At 39.2% G+C, this 18460-nt stretch overlaps 1 protein-coding gene across 1 annotated transcript in view; it reads left to right on the top strand.

Annotated features, from left to right (window-relative positions):
- Positions 1-18460, top strand: part of ANO4 (anoctamin 4) — a 327266-nt gene that overhangs the window by 201363 nt on the left and 107443 nt on the right. Inside the window, exon 9 of the mRNA XM_055336489.1 lies at positions 18308-18414. Within this exon, the coding sequence (XP_055192464.1) occupies positions 18308-18414 (107 nt within the window). The remainder of the gene's footprint in view (positions 1-18307; positions 18415-18460) is intronic.

Below are 18460 nucleotides of genomic sequence, written 5' to 3'. Positions count from 1 at the left end.
ATAACTTAATGAGTTTAGTTGAAGGGCAAAAGATACACCTAGTGGTATGTGGAAAGTGCAGACACGTTTTGGGTGTCTGGAGACCTAGTAGTTAGTTAGCTGTGTTCTCTTAGTATCCATAGGACGAACTGTGAATAAGTCACTTAGACATTTTTTGCCATATATCCATCTGCGAATAGTTTTTTTACATGATTTTATTTATTTATTTTTATTCATGAGACACACATAGACAGAGACACAGGCAGAGGGAAAAGCAGCAGAGGGAGAAGCAGACTCCATGTAGGGAGCCTGACATGGGCTCCAGGATCACGCCCTGGGCTGAGGGCGGTGCTAAACTGCTGAGCCACCCAGGCTGACCTGTAAATAGATTTTCATTTATTAACTCATTCATTCAATAATACATCTTATTGAAGTATAATTAACATATAGTGTTATATTAGTTTCAGGTGTACAACGTATTGATTGAACAATTCTATACAGTGATCACCATGGTGAATGTAGTCACCATCTGTTCACCATATAACATTACTACAGTATCGTTGACTAGATTCCCCACGTTGTAGTCTTCATCTCTATGAGTTATTTATTTTATAACTGGAAGTTTATACCTCATAATCCCCTTTAACTATTTCATCCATTCCCCCAACCCTTCCCCTAGGGCAACAACTAGTTCATTCTCCATACTTAAAAGGTGTTTTTTGGATTCTTTGTTAATTTGTTTTGTTTTTGCAGATTACACATATAAGATGGTATTTGTCTTTCTCTATCTGACTTATTTCACATGGCATAATACCCTCTAGGTCCATCCATGTTGTCACAAATGGCAAGGTTTCATTCTTTTTATGGCTGAGTAATATTCCATTGTGTGTGTGTGTGAGTGAGATCTCTTTATTCATCTATGGGTGGACACTTGAATTGATCTCATATGTTGGTTATTGTAAATAATGCTGCAATAAGCATAGGGCATATATCTTTTTGAATTAGTGCTTTTGTTTTCTTTGGGTAAATATCTAGTAGTGAGATTACTAGATCATATGGTATTTCTAGTTTTAATTTTTTGAGGACACTTTATATTGTTTTCTACATTCTCACCAACAGCACATGAGGGGTTCCTTTGACTCCACATCCTCTCCAACACTTGTTTTTCTTGCATTTTTTATTCTAGCCACTCTGGCTGGTGTGAGGTGATATTTCATTGTAGTTTGATTTGCACTTCCCTGATGATGAGTGATATTGAGTACTCTTTTATGTGTCTGTCAGCCATTTATACATCTTCTTTGGAAAAATATCTATTCAGGCTTTTTGTCCGTTTTAAAATCAGATTAGTTGGGTTTTGGTTTGGCTTCAAGCTTTTTTTGTTTGTTTTTTGTTGTTGAGTTACATCAGTTCTTTATATAGGGATATTAACCCCTTGTTGGATATATTATTTGCAAATATCTTCTCCCATTTAGTAGGGTGTCTTTTAATTTTGTTGATGGTTTTCTTTGCAAAGGCTTTTCGATTTGGTGGAGTGTCAATAGTTTATTTTTGCAAGTATTTCTCTTGCCCTGAGAAAGATATCTACTAAACCATTGCTAAGGTTGATATCCAAGAGATTATTGCCTGTGTTCTCTTCTAGGATTTTTGTGGTTTCAGGTCTCACATTTAGGTCTTTAGTCCATTTTGAGTTTATTTTTTTTTGTGTATGATTGAAGAAAGTGATCTAGTTTCATTCTTTTGTAGGTAGCTGTATTCCCAGTATCAGTTATTGAAAAATTGTCTTTTCCCAATTATATATTCTCACCTCCTTCATTGTAGATTAATTAACCATTTAGGCATGAGTTTATTTCTGAATTCTCTGTTCTGTTCCATGGATCTATGTGTCTGTTTCAGTGCCAGTACCATACTGTTTTGATGACTGTATCTTTATAGTATATCTTGAAATCTGGGGTTGTGATACCTCTAGCTTCATTCTTCTTTCTTAAGATTGCTTTGGATATTCAGGGTCTTTTGTGGTTACATACAAATTTTAATATTATTTGTTCTAGTTCTATGAAAAATGCTATTGGTGTTTTGATAGGAATTGCATTGTCTGTAGAATGCTTTGGGAAATATGGACATTTTAACAGTATCAATTCTTCCAGTCCATCACCATGGAATATCTTTCCATTTGTTGGTGTTATGTTTAATTTATTTTGTCAATTCATTCAACAAATGCTTTTAATGTATTGTGTGCCAAGTATTATACTGTAGTAGACAATGCTATCTTGTGTTCATATGTGTATTTGTATCCGTGAACGTATTTTTATTTTAAATATTTAACTTGAGCATATTACATTTTATGGGAAAGATGCTGTTTTACTCACAAAATGATAGAAAGACAACTTAAAGAATTTACAGGAAAAGGGAAGTTTTGCCACATTTACATATAATAAAGTAAGCAGGGGTTAACAAAAAGAGAAGCAACGGGACTAGCACTGCATTTGTGGATGGAGTGCATGTTGAAGCATTATGCTGTGCTTCATCATCTGGAACAGCCATCAGGAGGAACAAGGGAGGTCGGGGAGGTGGGAGAGCTCTGTCCTGCCTGTTTTTCATTCATCTTCTCATTTGACCTTTGCCATAGCCCTGCAATGTAATTTCATTATCCTTTCTTTACAGAAAGTAGAACTCAGACTCAGAGATGTTAAGTACTTTATCCAGTGCTGCACAGTAACAAGCAGACTTTGGGTAACCCCAAATCTGCCTGATTTCAAACCCATGCTCTTTCCAAGATATTGTAGCTAATATTCACCAAGCACTTACCAGACATCAGGTTACTCATGAGACTGGTAGTGTTGTTATAGCCACCCAGAAATGGAGAAATGGAGCAGAGAGGGTTAGTCAATGATCTGAGTTACAGAGCTAGGAAAAGCAGGCAGTCCTCCCAAACAGTCAGATTCTACAAGCTCACTTGTATCTACTCTGCCTGCGTACTCCAACCCAGGCTCTCATATTTATCTTCATTTGTAACAACTGTAAGGCTTGGGGCAAGAGTACAAATGAAGCTTATAGACCATACATCGAAATAATTAGAAGTGATAAATCATGTTAACAAGTACAACAGTTTCTTTTACCACCTTGAGAAATATACCATCATGAAGACTTAAAGTTCTAAGTTCTCAGGATTCTTAGAAATTCATTGCATTGGTGAGGTATGGGGAAAATGCCCCCCTGCCCCCGCTGAGCCTCATGGCCTACTCTCTTTTCCTCCTAGCCACAGCTCTGCCCCATGCTGAAGAGCCATAGGCTCCTGTCATGGACACATCAGCCCCATGTCCAGGTGCCATCCATGTCTCCTGCAAACAGCTTGGCTACTTGGTAGGCATAGAAGTGTCTTTGGGGTTGGGGGTAGACCTGAGAGGCCCATAAAGACCAGAAGTGGCCTTGGTGATTTGGGGGCAGGCTCCAGGTTGACACATCCTTCTTGGCCTGGCCTCACCTGACCTCACCCTATGGGAAGCAATACATCTGGGGAGGCTGCTTTGTGAACCATCTAAAATCCAGAGCCTGCACAGGATGCATCTCACATCTGAGAAAAGCACAGGTTGGGGGGGGGGGGGGGAATAGGGAGAGGAATTAAACCTGTGGCCTTCACGAATAGTACTTTATTCAAATGGCTGCTAACTCAGAACAATGTTTTAGAAATGTCTTTATAAATTTGATTCTTTTCATTTCCCACTTCTCTCACCCTAGTATAACACCCATACCATCAGTTTTCTGTTGTCTACCCCTGACTAATGGTATCACCACTGGATGTTGACCAACCTGGACACTACCATCCTCCTCATCATCCACCATTGCTACTCAGTCCTTCTGGCCTAGCTCCTTCTTTCTGACCTCACTGCCACTGCCTTAATCAAAGTGACCACCAACTCTTGCACGAACAATTATTAAGTCTACTCACCTTCTTCATCTTTCTGCACTGCCATATCCACCATACCCCTGTAGCGGGGTCACATGCAAGGCTCCTACCACTAGCCCACATAAGGCCTTTGTATAGTTAGGACATCCTTCCTCCAATAATTCACAGCCCACAGACTGGCAAGCAGAATATCTTGGATTTCTACCCTTCCTCTTCCCATAACCAGGCACCTTTCCTCATCCCTGAGTAGTGAATAAATTGACTGTCACATGTGGTAGCATTGTTTCCTTGCCTAACAGCTTTCAAAGATTCCCTAAGCCCTTTGGGATCAAGTTCACACTCCTTAGGGCATGGCACTTAAAACTACTTTCCTCCCCTCCTCCCAGCTTCCTGGTCTGAATGTGCTGAAAGCTCTTACCATACAGCAGCCGTGGCTACCTAACTGTCCTGTGACTCCCAGTGTGTTTTCCTAAAGTGTGCTCTTCTCCTCACTTTCTGGTGAAAGCCTGTTCTTCCCTCAGGAACTAGTTCAGATGTTATCATCCTTTTATTTTTTTTTAAGATTTTATTTATTTATTCACGAGAGACACAGAGAGTGGAGAGAGAAGAGACAGGCAGAGGGAGAAGCAGGCTCCATGCAGGGAGCCTGACATAGGACTCAATCCTGGGTCTCCAAGATCATGCCCTGGGCTGAAGGTGACACTAAACTGCTGAGCCACCCGGGCTGCCCATGTTGTCATCTTTTTGAAACCCCTTGTGTCTCATTCAGATGGCGTTAGAATTCTGGGCCCATTAGCCTTCGTAAATACTGTGATTATGGCAGTGATTATATTGTACCATGATTATTTGTTTCCATATCTCCATGTGACACAAAACATACTGCAGCAAAAAGTAATTAGAAGGGATTTCCAGTTTTTACTAAAGTTTCTCAAAGGACACAAAAAAGCCAAGTACATGGTCTCAGCAACCATTTTTTATCATCTCTTCTTCCTTCACACCCTCCCTTACTACCTCTGACAAAAGCATCCCTCCTCCACTGAAGCCTCCACAGCTTTTTGCTCCTCTCCTCCCCACAAACCTCACCCTTCTCTCCCATCACTTTATTGTGGACTGGCATAATTTCTCCACGAGGGAGAAAAAAAATCCATCCTCTTCAGGACAGAGTCAATTAAGCCATAAATTACAGGATCACCTGACTGTTCCAGTCAGATTATGCTAGATTCTGCTGCACTAACATCCCTCAAATCCCAGTGTCTTACTCAAAGTGGCTTACGTATTTCTTGCTCACATAATATATTAGCTTTGGGCCAGTTGGGGCTCTGCTCTGCTTTACATGTCTTCTTTCTTATGGGATATTGGCTAAAGATAAAACCTCTACCTAAGACATGCATTCTGGGGGCAGAGGGAGAAAGCGATGGCAAAGCCACACACTGGCTCTTAAAATTTCTGCTTAGATGTGCCGTAATCACTCCTGCTCATAATCCATTGGCCAAAATAAGTCTTAGGGCCAATTATGGAGATGGGAGGGGAAATCGTACTCCTCTGTGAGTCCATGATAATGGGTAGGGATATACAATCTTCACAGAGAAAAGCAGCAAATTGGGAATAATAAAGCAATCTACCCAGGAATACCTTCTGTCAAAATTATTTTGTCTTGTCACATTTATGTAACACATTAGTCTGTGAGCTTTTCTGGGGTTCAGATGATGTCCTGGACTGTATTGCTTTGTTTTAAACACCCTCCATACTTTTAGGAAGGAATGTTTCCTTACAAGTTAGCAAAGACAGGCAGAAGAGAGAAAAAGTATATAGGGTAGAAATAAGATTTGAAATAGAAATATTCCAAAATTCAAATTCAGAAACCATCTTGATACCATGATAATATTCCTGTCAGATTAACAAGCAGACTAGCTAGATGGTTGTTTATACTGTATGTGATTTCAAAGAGAGAGAAGGCCTTTTTCCCCTGTTTCTCTTTCTAGCTCCCTGGACCTCTCAGGCTCCACTCAGGAAAACTGAAACCCTGCAGTTGTTTCAACAGAGAGGTTAATGTTGGGCATCCGTTAAATAAGTATCAGAGAACTAAAATATCACTTGGGACACGGGGAGTGCTGAGTCCACACAGATATTAACTGCAGGAGATGCAGGAAGGAGCTAGGGCCTCTAGGGCTAGGGGGTCTGGAGGAACAGGTTGGGTTTTATCAGAACCTTGAAGCTCAAAGAAGGTTGTTCCCTGGAACTGACCCCCACACCACTGAGGAGAAAAGGCTGCTCTGCTGGTGTTAGTACCTTTGGGTTACAGGGCAATGCAGTGAGTCTAGTTTGGGGTGTTTCTAAGATGGAAACTGGAACCACTTGCCACTTTGAGGTTTAAAAATCACTGCTGGAGCAACATTGACAGGACAGTAGGCAAATAAGAAAGACCAGATCCCTTCACCCACTGTTGTTCCCCTTCCAGTCTCCCTGTAGGGCCCCCAACTAGCAGGCCATATCAGAGAGCCAGGCACAAAATAGAACTCTAGTTGGCAGAGTCCCTGCTCAGGCATTACAGAGGAGGGAGCTAAGCGAGAGACAGCAATAACCTCTAATACCTGGAGTTCTATGGTGTAAACTTTAATTCTTTGACTAAAGTTATCTGCATTTAAAATGTCCCTGGGTAAAATGAAAGTTTTAAAAAACAAAGGAGAGGAGGGAAGAGCTAAGGGGGGGGGGTACTTTGCCTATTGCCAGGATAGACAAAGGATCTCACTAAAATGGAAGGGGGGAAAATGTCAAAAAAGAAAAAAGATCAGGGAATTATGGAAAATAAATTTTTACCAACTCTCAAGTTATGTGGTTGCTTGGCAGGGTTTCTAGGTCTTTGCTGACCACAACAATATAGATGAACTGCAAGAAAGCAGATAGATCTGTCCCTTTGGTCAGCACTCAGTCCTATTCAGCTCCAATAAGGGAATACAAAATTAAGGCCCCTGACCAAAACCAGACTAAGAGATGAATCACTGACTGATCAATTCATGCAATGACAATTGCCTTAGTAAATCTGGCAAAACCTTACTATTGACTCAATTACAGTAGCATCCTAATTAGTAGAGAGTTGAGGCCTAGATTGTTCTAAATTGGATTTATCTGGTCTGAGGATTAATCAGGAAATTACTAGGTTTCCAAACTTGTTGTTATAGATTTAAAAAAAAAAAAAGATTTCCTCTTCATTCTGGTTCACTTTTGAATGGGAAATAACAGTGATCTCTAATAGATTTTAATACTGCAGAGCTTTCATGTTTGCATCCTGAGTATCCATTTTAGTTCAGTCAACATCAAGCACAGTTCTGACAGGCACTGTGTAGGGCTGGACAAGGATGAATGACTCACGTTGTCTGTCCTTAAGGCTTCGTGGTTGAGCTCACACAGGCTCTGGCGTCTGTGAGACCTGGGCCCCGAATCCTAGCCCTGTAACACTCACAAGCTGTTGGATTCTGAACTTCAATTCTTTTATTTGTAAATTGAGATTCATAATACCTGTGTAATGTGAAATTAGCACAGTGTATATATGTCTATGGTAAATGTTAAGTAAATTTGTCCATTAATAAACACATGTACACAATATATGAATAGATAATTTTGCTATACGGGTTTTCCACATATGTTGATTTTCTTTGTCCATTGTTAAACATGAAGATAATTTAGCAATTCCAAGATACCACTTTTTTCTCTCGTCCTCTTTCCTACAACTTTCCTTCTCCTTTTCTTGCCCACAATCTTTTAGTTTTATAAAAAGTAATTACATCTAACCTTGAGGCAGCTTCTTCCTCCAGAACTGGGAAAAAATTAATTCCTATTGTTTCTATTGTTAATCTCTATGACTTTGTTAGAGCAGCTATAGCAAACTAGTGCACATATTTATTGTGTTTCACTCTTTATGATTGTTTGATCATAAATACTTTTCCCTTAGAATTTTGAACGTGTTGTTCCTTTGATTCCAAAATTCAATATTGCTACTTGGAACTTCAAAAGTGTTCCAATTCTTGATTCTCTCTATTGTAACCTGTTTTCTCCTCTATGGGAGTTTGTATGGTATTCTCTCTGTCCCCAGTGTTCTCAACATGTGTCACATGTCTTGTGGTGGCTCTGTGTTCATCTGTTTTATTGAATCATCAGTGGACTCTTTCAACTTAACTACTCTTTTTCAGTTGAGGGAAATTTTCTTTTCTTTTTTTAAATAATAAATTTATTTTTTATTGGTGTTCAATTTACCAACATACAGAATAACACCCAGTGCTCATCCCATCAAGTGCCCCCCTAGTGCCTGTCACCCATTCACCCCCTCCCCCCACCCTCCTCCCCTTCCACCACCCCTAGTTCGTTTCCCAGAGTTAGGAGTCTTTATGTTCTGTCTCCCTTTCTGATATTTCCCACACATTTCTTCTCCCTTCCCTTCTATTCCCTTTCACTATTATTTATATTCCCCAAGTGAATGAGACCATATAATGTTTGTCCTTCTCCGATTGACTTACTTCACTCAGCATAATACCCTCCAGTTCCATCCACGTCGAAGCAAATGGTGGGTATTTGTCATTTCTAATGGCTGAGTAATATTCCATTGTATACATAAACCACATCTTCTTTATCCATTCATCTTTCTATGGACACCGAGGCTCCTTCCACAGTTTGGCTATTGTGGACATTGCTCCTAGAAACATCGGGGTGCAGGTGTCCTGGCGTTTCATTGCATTGGAATTTTTGGGGTAAATCCCCAGCAGTGCAATTGCTGGTTCATAGGGCAGGTCTATTTTTAATTCTTTGAGGAACCTCCACACAGTTTTCCAGAGTGGCTATGCCATTTCACATTCCCACCAACAGTGTAAGAGGGTTCCCTTTTCTCCGCATCCTCTCCAACATTTGTGGTTTCCTGCCTTGTTAATTTTCCCCATTCTCACTGGTGTGAGGTGGTATCTCATTGTGGTTTTGATTTGTATTTCCCTGATGGCAAGTGATGCAGAGCATTTTCTCATGTGCATGTTGGCCATGTCTATGTCTTCCTCTGTGAGATTTCTGTTCATGTCTTTTGCCCATTTCATGATTGGATTGTTTGTTTCTTTGCTGTTGAGTTTAATAAGTTCTTTATAGATCTTGGAAACTAGTCCTTTATCTGATACGTTATTTGCAAATATCTCGTTTAATGCAATCCCTATCAAAATACCATGGACTCTCTTCAGAGAGTTAGAACAAATTATTTTAAGATTTGTGTGGAATCAGAAAAGATCCCGAATAGCCAGAGGAATTTTAAAAAAAGAAAACCATAGCTGGGGGCATCACAATGCCAGATTTCAGGTTGTACTACAAAGCTGTGGTCATCAAGACAGTGTGTGGTACTGGCACAAAAACAGACACATAGATCAATGGAACAGAATAGAGAATCCAGAAGTGGACCCTGAACTTTATGGTCAACTAATATTAGATAAAGGAGGAAAGACTATCCATTGGAAGAAAGACAGTCTCTTCAATAAATGGTGCTGGGAAAATCCACATGCAGAAGAATGAAACTAGACCACTCCCTTGCACCATCCACAAAGATAAACTCAAAATGGATGAAAGATCTAAATGTGAGACAAGATTCCATCAAAATCCTAGAGGAGAACACAGGCAACACCCTTTTTGAACTCGGCCACAGTAACTTCTTGCAAGATACATCCACGAAGGCAAAAGAAACAAAAGCAAAAATGAACTATTGGGACTTCATCAAGATAAGAAGCTTTTGCACAGCAAAGGATACAGTCAACAATACTAAAAGACAACCTACAGAATGGGAGAAGATATTTGCAAATGAAGGAAATTCTCTTGAATAATTTTTGAATTTAGCCTATCATTTATCCCTTTTTCTTTCTTTATATGTAGAATTCCTTTTTAAAAAAGACTTTATTTATTTGTTCATGAGAGACACACAGAGAGAGGCAGAGACACAGACAGAGAGAGAAGCAGGCTCTCTATGGGGAGCCCAACGTGGGACTCCTTCCCAGGACCCTGGGGTCACAACCTGAGCCCAAGGCAGCCGCTCAACCACTGAGCCACCCAGGCGTCCCTCTTTATAGGATTCCTAACTGATCCTCTCATGTCTGTCTTTTCTCTCCTTTTTTTTAATCTGTAAATTTTTGCTCTAGGAGATTTTTCTGAACTTATTTTCTAGAAGATTTCAACTTATTTTCAAATGCTTCTATTATGTTTTTAAATTTTGCTGTCATTTTGTTTTAATTTACAAAGACTATTTTGAATTTCATGGTATTCTGGCTTTTTAAAATCCTATTTTGACCTTTTTTTACAATAACAGTATCTTAACTTTCTGAGAATAATGATATTTTTTAATGTTTCACCACTTCACAGAGCCTAATATCCTTAACATGTTTCTTTCTGTTTTGCTTTTGCTCTCTCTGTTATTCTCTATCTTAGTGAATTCTTCAGATACCCAGTAATCTTTGGCTCTCTGTCGATGTTAAATAATAGGAAATGTAAAACTTGAGTACAATTTCAGAGTAGTGGGTGAGACCCATCAACTGGTAATTTTGTTGTAGGGAAATGGCTGGTGGGTTTCATTTTGGAGTCCCCATTCCCTTTCTCTTCTGATCTTTCCTCTTTAGCTGGTCAGATTCTTCAGAGAAGTCTCTGCCAGTGTCCTGCTTGGAAAGTCAAAACCTGGCTGCCAGTGTTCTGAAGCCTAAGCAGATGAAGACCGTTGGGAATCTTGGCTTCTAGGATGCAAACATTCACATAGTGAAAACCAGTTTTCATTACCAGTTTCCCTACCCCTAACCATGTCTGATGTCTTACAGTTCAGGGGCTGTATTATTACCCCATACAAAAACAAAAACAAAAAACTCTCACAAAAAAAAAAAAAAAAACAACAACTTTCTGGGCTTCTGTTAAAGTACAGGGAAAAATCTCAGGATCTAACATCTTCCTAAAGAGCTTTCAATCTCAGTATTTATTTTGACATCCCTTTCACCCTGCTTCCAGAGGCCACTGGTGCCCCAGTTCTAAAATTTTATGAGATTTTGTAGTATAAATATGACTGCTCTTGGTATTGTCCAAAGCTGGTTTGGGAATCTGCTAAGTCTGTTACTACCTGTGAGTCTGCTTCTCACATTCCAACATTTTATTGCTGTTGCTTTCTGCTTTGTTGCTTGAGGGTTTATGCCTATATGTAAACATACACATATTACTATTATTTTCATGGGTTTTTGAGAGAAAGCCAAATTAAATGCAAGTATTTAATTTCCCATCTTTACCTGGAAGTCTCAAGAGCAAGTATTTCTTAATTTATATTTAATGTTCAAATAGAAAAGATAATGTCATGAAGTACAATTAGAAATGACCAATGGAAAAAGAAAAATATATCACATTGCTTTAAATTTCAGCAGCTTATCACCTTAATCCTAGGGAGAGGCTTTAAAATCTTTACCAAAGGGTGAGAACTCTGAATATTATGTATATTATGTATTTGGCCTGATAGTTATCTCATCCTTTTACTCATAACAATTAAACTTAAGAAGTTAATTATTGCACCACAGTGCCTAAAGCCCAAAAAAACTCTCAAAATAGGTTTGTCACATAAAAAATTAATTGGTTGCTTTGTTCCTCCTTAGATTTTCATTAATTTGAGGACATAATTTAAGTGACGGTTAACTGTATCACCTTTGCTTCTCCTTGTTAAAAAATAAATCTCTATTTAAAATTTTATTTTATTTTTTTTTTAAATTTTTTTTTATTATTTATTTATGATAGTCATACAGAGAGAGAGAGAGAGAGAGGCAGAGACACAGGCAGAGGGAGAAGCAGGCTCCATGCACCGGGAGCCCGACGTGGGATTCGATCCTGGGTCTCCAGGATCGCGCCCTGGGCCAAAGGCAGGCGCCAAACCACTGCGCCACCCAGGGATCCCTATTTAAAATTTTAATTGAGAAAGCTTTCTGAAATATTTTTCAAAGCATTAGCTTTCACTTTTCCTTTTGTATTATGAAAGAATACAACTTTAGCCATCAGAAAAGACTGGCATATTGGTCACCTATTACTCCATAACAATCTATCAGAAAATTTAGTAACTTAAAACACGTTTTATTTGCTCATGATTCTTTTATGTTAGCAGTTGTGCTGGGTTAACCCAGCAGTTGTGCTGGCCAGTTCTTCCACTGGTTCATGTGGAGTCAATATGTTGTTGCAATCATTCTAGAGGGAAAGGTAGGCAGACATTGAAAATGTAGATGCATCTTCTCCCACCCCTTAAAAAATTCAGAGAGTAAAACATAAGGAAAAAAAAGCAAGGTAATGGAAGAGAGAAAGACAGACAGACTTGTGAGACAGGAGAGTAACTATCCTAGCTAAGGTATTAAAGAGATGACATTTAAATTGAGACCTAAATGTTGTAAAGAAACAAGTTGTGCAAAAATCTGGGAGTTGCATGAACAGAAGCCCTGGACAGTGGCAAGCTGGGTTTCTTCCAAGGGCAGAAGAAAAGGCAGTGTTGCTGGTTTATAATGAGCAAGATGAAGAGAAGAGATAAGCACCATTGGTGTAGGCAGGACTAGACCATGTAGCAGGAGCATATAGACCATGGAAAGGAGTTTAGGCTTGATTCCAAATCTATAGGAGGTTGATAAAGAGTTTTAAATAGAAGAGGAGGTGATATTTTATTTGTTTTAAAAGATCCTTGTTAGGTAGAGAATGAACTGATGGTAGAAAGTGAAATTGGAATAGTTAGGAAATTATTACAGTGCTCTTGGAAACAACCTCAAAGCAAAGAGGGTGATAAAGGATCAGATTCAGGATAACATTTGGGAAAAGGAACTCAAAGAATTTGATTGAATATTGGACATTAGAGAAAGAGAGGATAGAGGATGCATCTCAAGTTTGTGACTTGAGAAAGTGAATGTGCCACAGTGCCATTTTTTAAATTGGGAAAGGTGAGGGAGAAAGCAGATTTTTACCTTACAAGGGTATATAGATCAAGAGTTCTGTTTGGGACATGTCGGGTTCAAGTTGTCTCTTAGACTTGTGTGGAGTTCAGTCATCTACCACATAGGTTTGATGATCTATCTCACTACTTTATAGCTTCACTTTGTGATTAACCCCATTGTTGGGCAACTAAGACTGTATGACCCTCATTTTCCTGACAAGTAACTGTATCCCAGAGAAACTCATTGACTTCCCCAAGCCATACAACTAAAATGAAGAGGAAGACTTGAACCCAAGACCTATACACAGTCCTATAGGGCATTGTCACCCCTTGCTCACTGTCCTGCTCCAGTTTTTGTAGCCAAAGGGAAATGCAGGATAAGGATCCCATTACTGAGGCTTTGACCACATGTTCAAACTGGCTCCATATTTGAGGCAATTGTCTATCTACTAGCTGCATGTGGCTATTTATATTTTAATTTTAATCAGTTTAAATTAAGTAAAAGTAAAAACTTACTTTCTCATTTGTGCTAGCCACAGTTTCAATGTTCATTAGCGACATGTGACTAGTGGCTACCATATTGGACAGCATAGATAAAGAACATTTTCATTATCTCAGAAATTCCTATTCAATAGCACTAGGCTCTAGATAGTTCATATAAATTAATTGTGAAGAAAGTGTGGTCATATCTTAATAGCTGTTGCCTGAGAGGAAAATTTTTTAAAAAATTAGTTGATAACACATTTGATGATAAGCTGATTTTATACCCAGCTCTAATGAATACCTTTCCCCAATTCACACCCTTGAATGTTTGTGTTTCTCATTTCATCTAATAAGAATAGAGGCTCCTCTGAGGAGAGAAACTAGGTTCTTTCCACCTTTGCATTACCCTCACTCAAAATACATACATGCATGATACCCATAACCCTTTCTACCCCCTAACCACTTTTACACTCTCAGTGAACAGTTCTTTGCACAGAACAAGCAGAATTTTACAGGATGTTTGCAACCAGCATATCACAGTACTTTCCAACACTCCTGTGGACAGTTGGCTGTAGGAGAACATATAACAGAGTGGAAATAACCACAGCTTCAGGGAGTCTGTAGCTAAAACATAATTTCATGGCATATTCTCTTCCAGTTTTTGCCCTTTCTAGCAAGGGGGAGATTGGGAGATTCAAGTAAAAACTGAGGGTGGCTCACCTCCAGAGAAAGCAGGAGTAGAAATCCTCAAGGGGAGTCAATAGGAACTTTAGGCTCAGGTTTGCCTATTATTTGGTGACAGGTCAGCAGGGCCTTCCTCATGGGGCAAGATGAAAGCATCTAGAAAGTCCTATTCACACACACATGCATACAGGCAGGCATGTGCTCTCAGCAGTTCCTTTTACAAATGAGTAGGAAAATTTGGAACCAACAGATGGATTTTGAATACTTTCTCAGTTGTGTGACTTCAGGCATATTACATAACTGTTCCAAAGGGTAGTATAAGGAGATATATGTGCAGAGTCTTGATCACATAATTATTCCTCTGCCAATTCAGTTTATTCTACTCCTTATCCTTCAAGGTGAAGTAGAGAACAAACCTAGAGCAGAAATTGCATTTTCCCTTTAAAAATTTCTTTTAAAAATATTTCATATTTTTATAGGTAGTATTTGCATATGATAAAAAATTCTTAAATGTGTCAGTGAAGTTTCCTTCCTTTCCAGCCATCCAGTTCTCCAGTTCTCCCCAGAGGCAGCTAGTATTTCTGGATGTCTGTGTGTCCTTATCATAGTCAGCCTGTGCATGTGCAAGCAAATAAATATGTCATTACATTTATATCTACTTCCTTATATGTGTATGTTTGGCTCTTTGATTGATACAAATGGCTGTGGGATTTTCTTGAACCTTGTTTTCTCCTGTAGTATCTTGAAGATTTTTTTATATCTATACTGAACACCCTCTGTCTCTTTACAGATGCAGAATATTTCATTGTTAAGTTGTATAATAATTTATCTTAATCCTCACTGATGAATTATTTAAGTCATTTTTTAGAATCTTGCTATTATAACCCATGCCATAATGAGTGTTTTTGATTATCTGTCACTTTGTACATGGGTAAGCATACTTATAGAATACGTTTCTAAAAGATGTGTGTGTGCATGTGGGTATGTGAGTGATTTCATTTGAAGAAGGTCATTTTGGCTAAGTGGCTAAGGAAAGCTTGAGAGCAATGATTTCAAGAATCATCACTGTGCCTTCTCTTGGCCCTTCAATGTGAAAGTGTGACAGAGAAAATGAGATTGTTTCACACTCTGTAAGAAAATCCTTTGGTAACATGCAGAAAATGGTTCAGGTGATAGCTGGAAAGATGAAATGGGTAGAAATCTTTCCAGGAAGCAGTAGATGCCAAGATAAAAGGAAATGATATTTAGTCACATAGTCCCCAATGTTAGCAGGTATTCTCCAGGTCAGTCCATGTGAGCCAATTGTAAGGGCTTGTCATGGGCCACACCCTATACTAGTGCTGGGAATTCAGACATGAGCATGGCTAGTCCCTGCCCTCAACAAGCTCATCCAGAGAAGTCAGGTATGTTAGGCAGACAGTTTCTATATGAAGCAACAGCAACGAGATGACAGCTAACTCCAAGACCTTATTAAATGCCAGACAGTGGGGCTCTGCAAGACTTCTCATCTGAGTCTACAAAAAGCTAGGTAATTACAGTGTTATCTCCATTTCACAGATAAGGAAACCAATATCCAGGGAACTTGAAAGGCAGTTACAATACCACATAGTAAGTGACAAAATTAGGGTTTAGTCCATGGACTGTCTCACTTCAAAGTCTTAAGGAGAAGTAGGGGCAATGTTAGAACTTAAAGGTCATCTTCCTTATGCATTAAATGGTTTTCTCCTTCCCTCTCATATTGTAGCCCACCTCGCTTTTCGGTCAAGGAACACCCTTAGAGGGAGATGTGCCCTGAAATGAGGCTCAAGGAATGAGTGGAAGCAAGGAAAGAATTCTAAGTAGAGCAACTCTTGGGCTGATCACAAGGCAAGTCAGCCTCCAGGAATCAGAAAGTTTCTAATACAGAGAGACAGGTGAATGGGTAAGAAGGCAACCTCTGGAGCCAGACAGTCTGAGTTGAAATCCTGGCTCTCCCCCTTAGTTGAGTGACTTTGGGTGCATCACTCACTGTCTCTGACTCTTCACCTGTAAGATGAAGCTATAAAATATTGTGTCCCAGGTGATTGTAAGAATTGAATGAGTTAATATATCTAGGATGCTTAGAATAGTGCCTGGCACGTGCCCTATATATTTGTTCCCACTATAGAACCTCCAGGCTCCAGGTACAACCTAGATGTAAGGAATAGGAAAACAAAATTTTGAAGCTCATCTGCAGTGCTTATTATAGAGAACTATTACATGAGCTCACAAAATGTAATGTGGTGCTATAAAAGGAGAAGAAAGCAGAAAACCATTTAATGGAGGAAGGACATGGGCTTTTAGGCCAGAATTGTCCTGTCAAGCATGGTCATGCTTATCAGTTTTCAGTTATCATCTGGTATTGTGAGTCAAAAAATGGGCTTTTTTATTTGTCTATTTCTTTATGGCATCTTTATTTGGTATTAAAATGGAATGTTCTGTCTTAAATAAGGTGAAAACGCAGAGGAAGATAAAATAAAAGGAGCTGCATTAAATGTAACTTTCAGTTTTCCTCTCTTCCTCTTTGATGCATTAAAATGTTTTCAGAAAACCCTAAAGAAAATACCAGCTAAGCTCTGCAGCTTCCTCATTCACCCACATAGCATTTATCTCTTATCCACCAAGTCAAATTACTTTTTGAGAACAGTATTTTATAACAGATTCCTAGGGAAGTAAAAGTGAGAGGAAAATACTTCTCCGGGGAATCAGCTTATGTGATTTGCATTTTATTTTCATATTCTCTGGTAAATAAATTCCTTTTGTATGTTACCCCAAACTCACATTCCCAGCTGTTCCCAAACTAGACCCCATGCCTGGACTATCTTCTCTAGGCCAGTTTTCTCTCTTCTTCCTGATATTTGAACTACTCTTGGGAATCCATCTTCTTGAAAAAAACATTAAATAGCAGTTTCCCCAATGTGCATACCAATGGCCCTTACTTACTGCTATCCAAAAACCTGTACCTGTATTTGAACCAGCTACTCACTAGACGCTGGTTCTACAGAAATTAGTATGATTCAGCCTTTTGTCCTGAGTGAGTTCACAGCCCTGTGTTGGATACAGAGATGCAAAGGGAGGTTGATTCTGTCCATCTCTGCCATACAATCATGTTCATTTCCTTTATGGTTTGTCTTTCCCACTAGACTGTGAGCCTCTCAAGAACAGAGATTTTATCTGTTTTGTTTACTATTGTGTAATCAGTACTCTAGACAGAGCCCTCAGTAAACAGTTGCTGAAGGAATGAGTGAATGAACAAATGAAGAAACAAATGATAATACTGAATAATTGATAAATCTATGTGCTTACAAGATAAGAAGTAGCACAGAGGAGGGACTGAACTCTTTGCAGAGAAGGAGTGGCATTGGAGGAGTGAAGAGACCTGCTGGAGGAGGTGACTTCTGAGCTGGGTTTTGAAGGCAGTGGCTGCCAACATACCATACCTTCTATGGTGTCCAACTCATAGGAGGTACCAAAAGTTTGCTGAGTTAATTTATGAAGCAATTATATTTACAGTTATGTCTAGTATTGTACCATTTAACACATTGCTAGGAAGGGGAGACATGGCCATTTCATGCTGGATTATATGGTCCTGGAAGCTCTGTCACCTGGAAAACCTCTCAGGAGGGTAGGAGTATCCAGTGGAAAACCAGGGTCTTGGTGTGTGTGTGTGTGTGTGTGTGTGTGTGTGTGTGTGTGTGTGTATGAGCCCTATGAGAAACTTCAGTGGCTGGGTCAGCCGCTGGCTAAGAAAGAAAGCGATTTTAAGTATATGCTTTAAAAGAGGTGTCCCATCTAGCAAGAAACATGGGGAAGGAACAGAGGTCCTGAGCTAGACCAGAGCTCATTACCTAACTCCTATATTCACCATCCAAACCAGTTTCAGATCTTAAATTTTCTGAAAACCAGGTGGTTGTGACATGGAAGGGGGTGGGTGGGAGACAGGAGGGGATAAAAACAAAATAAATTTTTAGTGAATTTATCTAATGACCTTCCTGAGGAAAAAAGCAAGATATAAGGCCTAAACTTGCTACTAGTTTATTTTAAGGTTTCTTGATTGCGTTTAGCTCCAGCTCCTTCCTGGCATAATTATGTTAATGCTCAGGAGACTGAAACCAAAACTCCTGAGAGGTGTGAGCCTCCTGTCCCTGGTGTGATCTCTGGGCTCTCTAGTGATGTTCCAGACTAACCTCTCTATGACTGACTGAAGACACCTCTATGAGTAACACCAAATTATGTCAAAGATTAGATTCATCACCTCCCATTAACCTTCAGCTTGTGTTTTCAATATGTGTGTGCAGCTTCATCATACACAACAAAGACACTTTCTTCAACAATGCCACAAGAAGTAGAATCGTACATCATATTTTACAAAGAATAAAGTATGAAGAAGGAAAAAACAAAATTGGTAAGTGGTAAATTCATATAACGATTCTAGAACTGCTCATCATTTA

The sequence above is a fragment of the Nyctereutes procyonoides genome, unplaced genomic scaffold, assembly GCF_905146905.1.
Source record: "Nyctereutes procyonoides isolate TBG_1078 unplaced genomic scaffold, NYPRO_anot_genome, whole genome shotgun sequence".
Lineage (NCBI taxonomy): Eukaryota > Metazoa > Chordata > Mammalia > Carnivora > Canidae > Nyctereutes > Nyctereutes procyonoides.
This window is presented reverse-complemented; position numbering and strand designations above follow the sequence as displayed.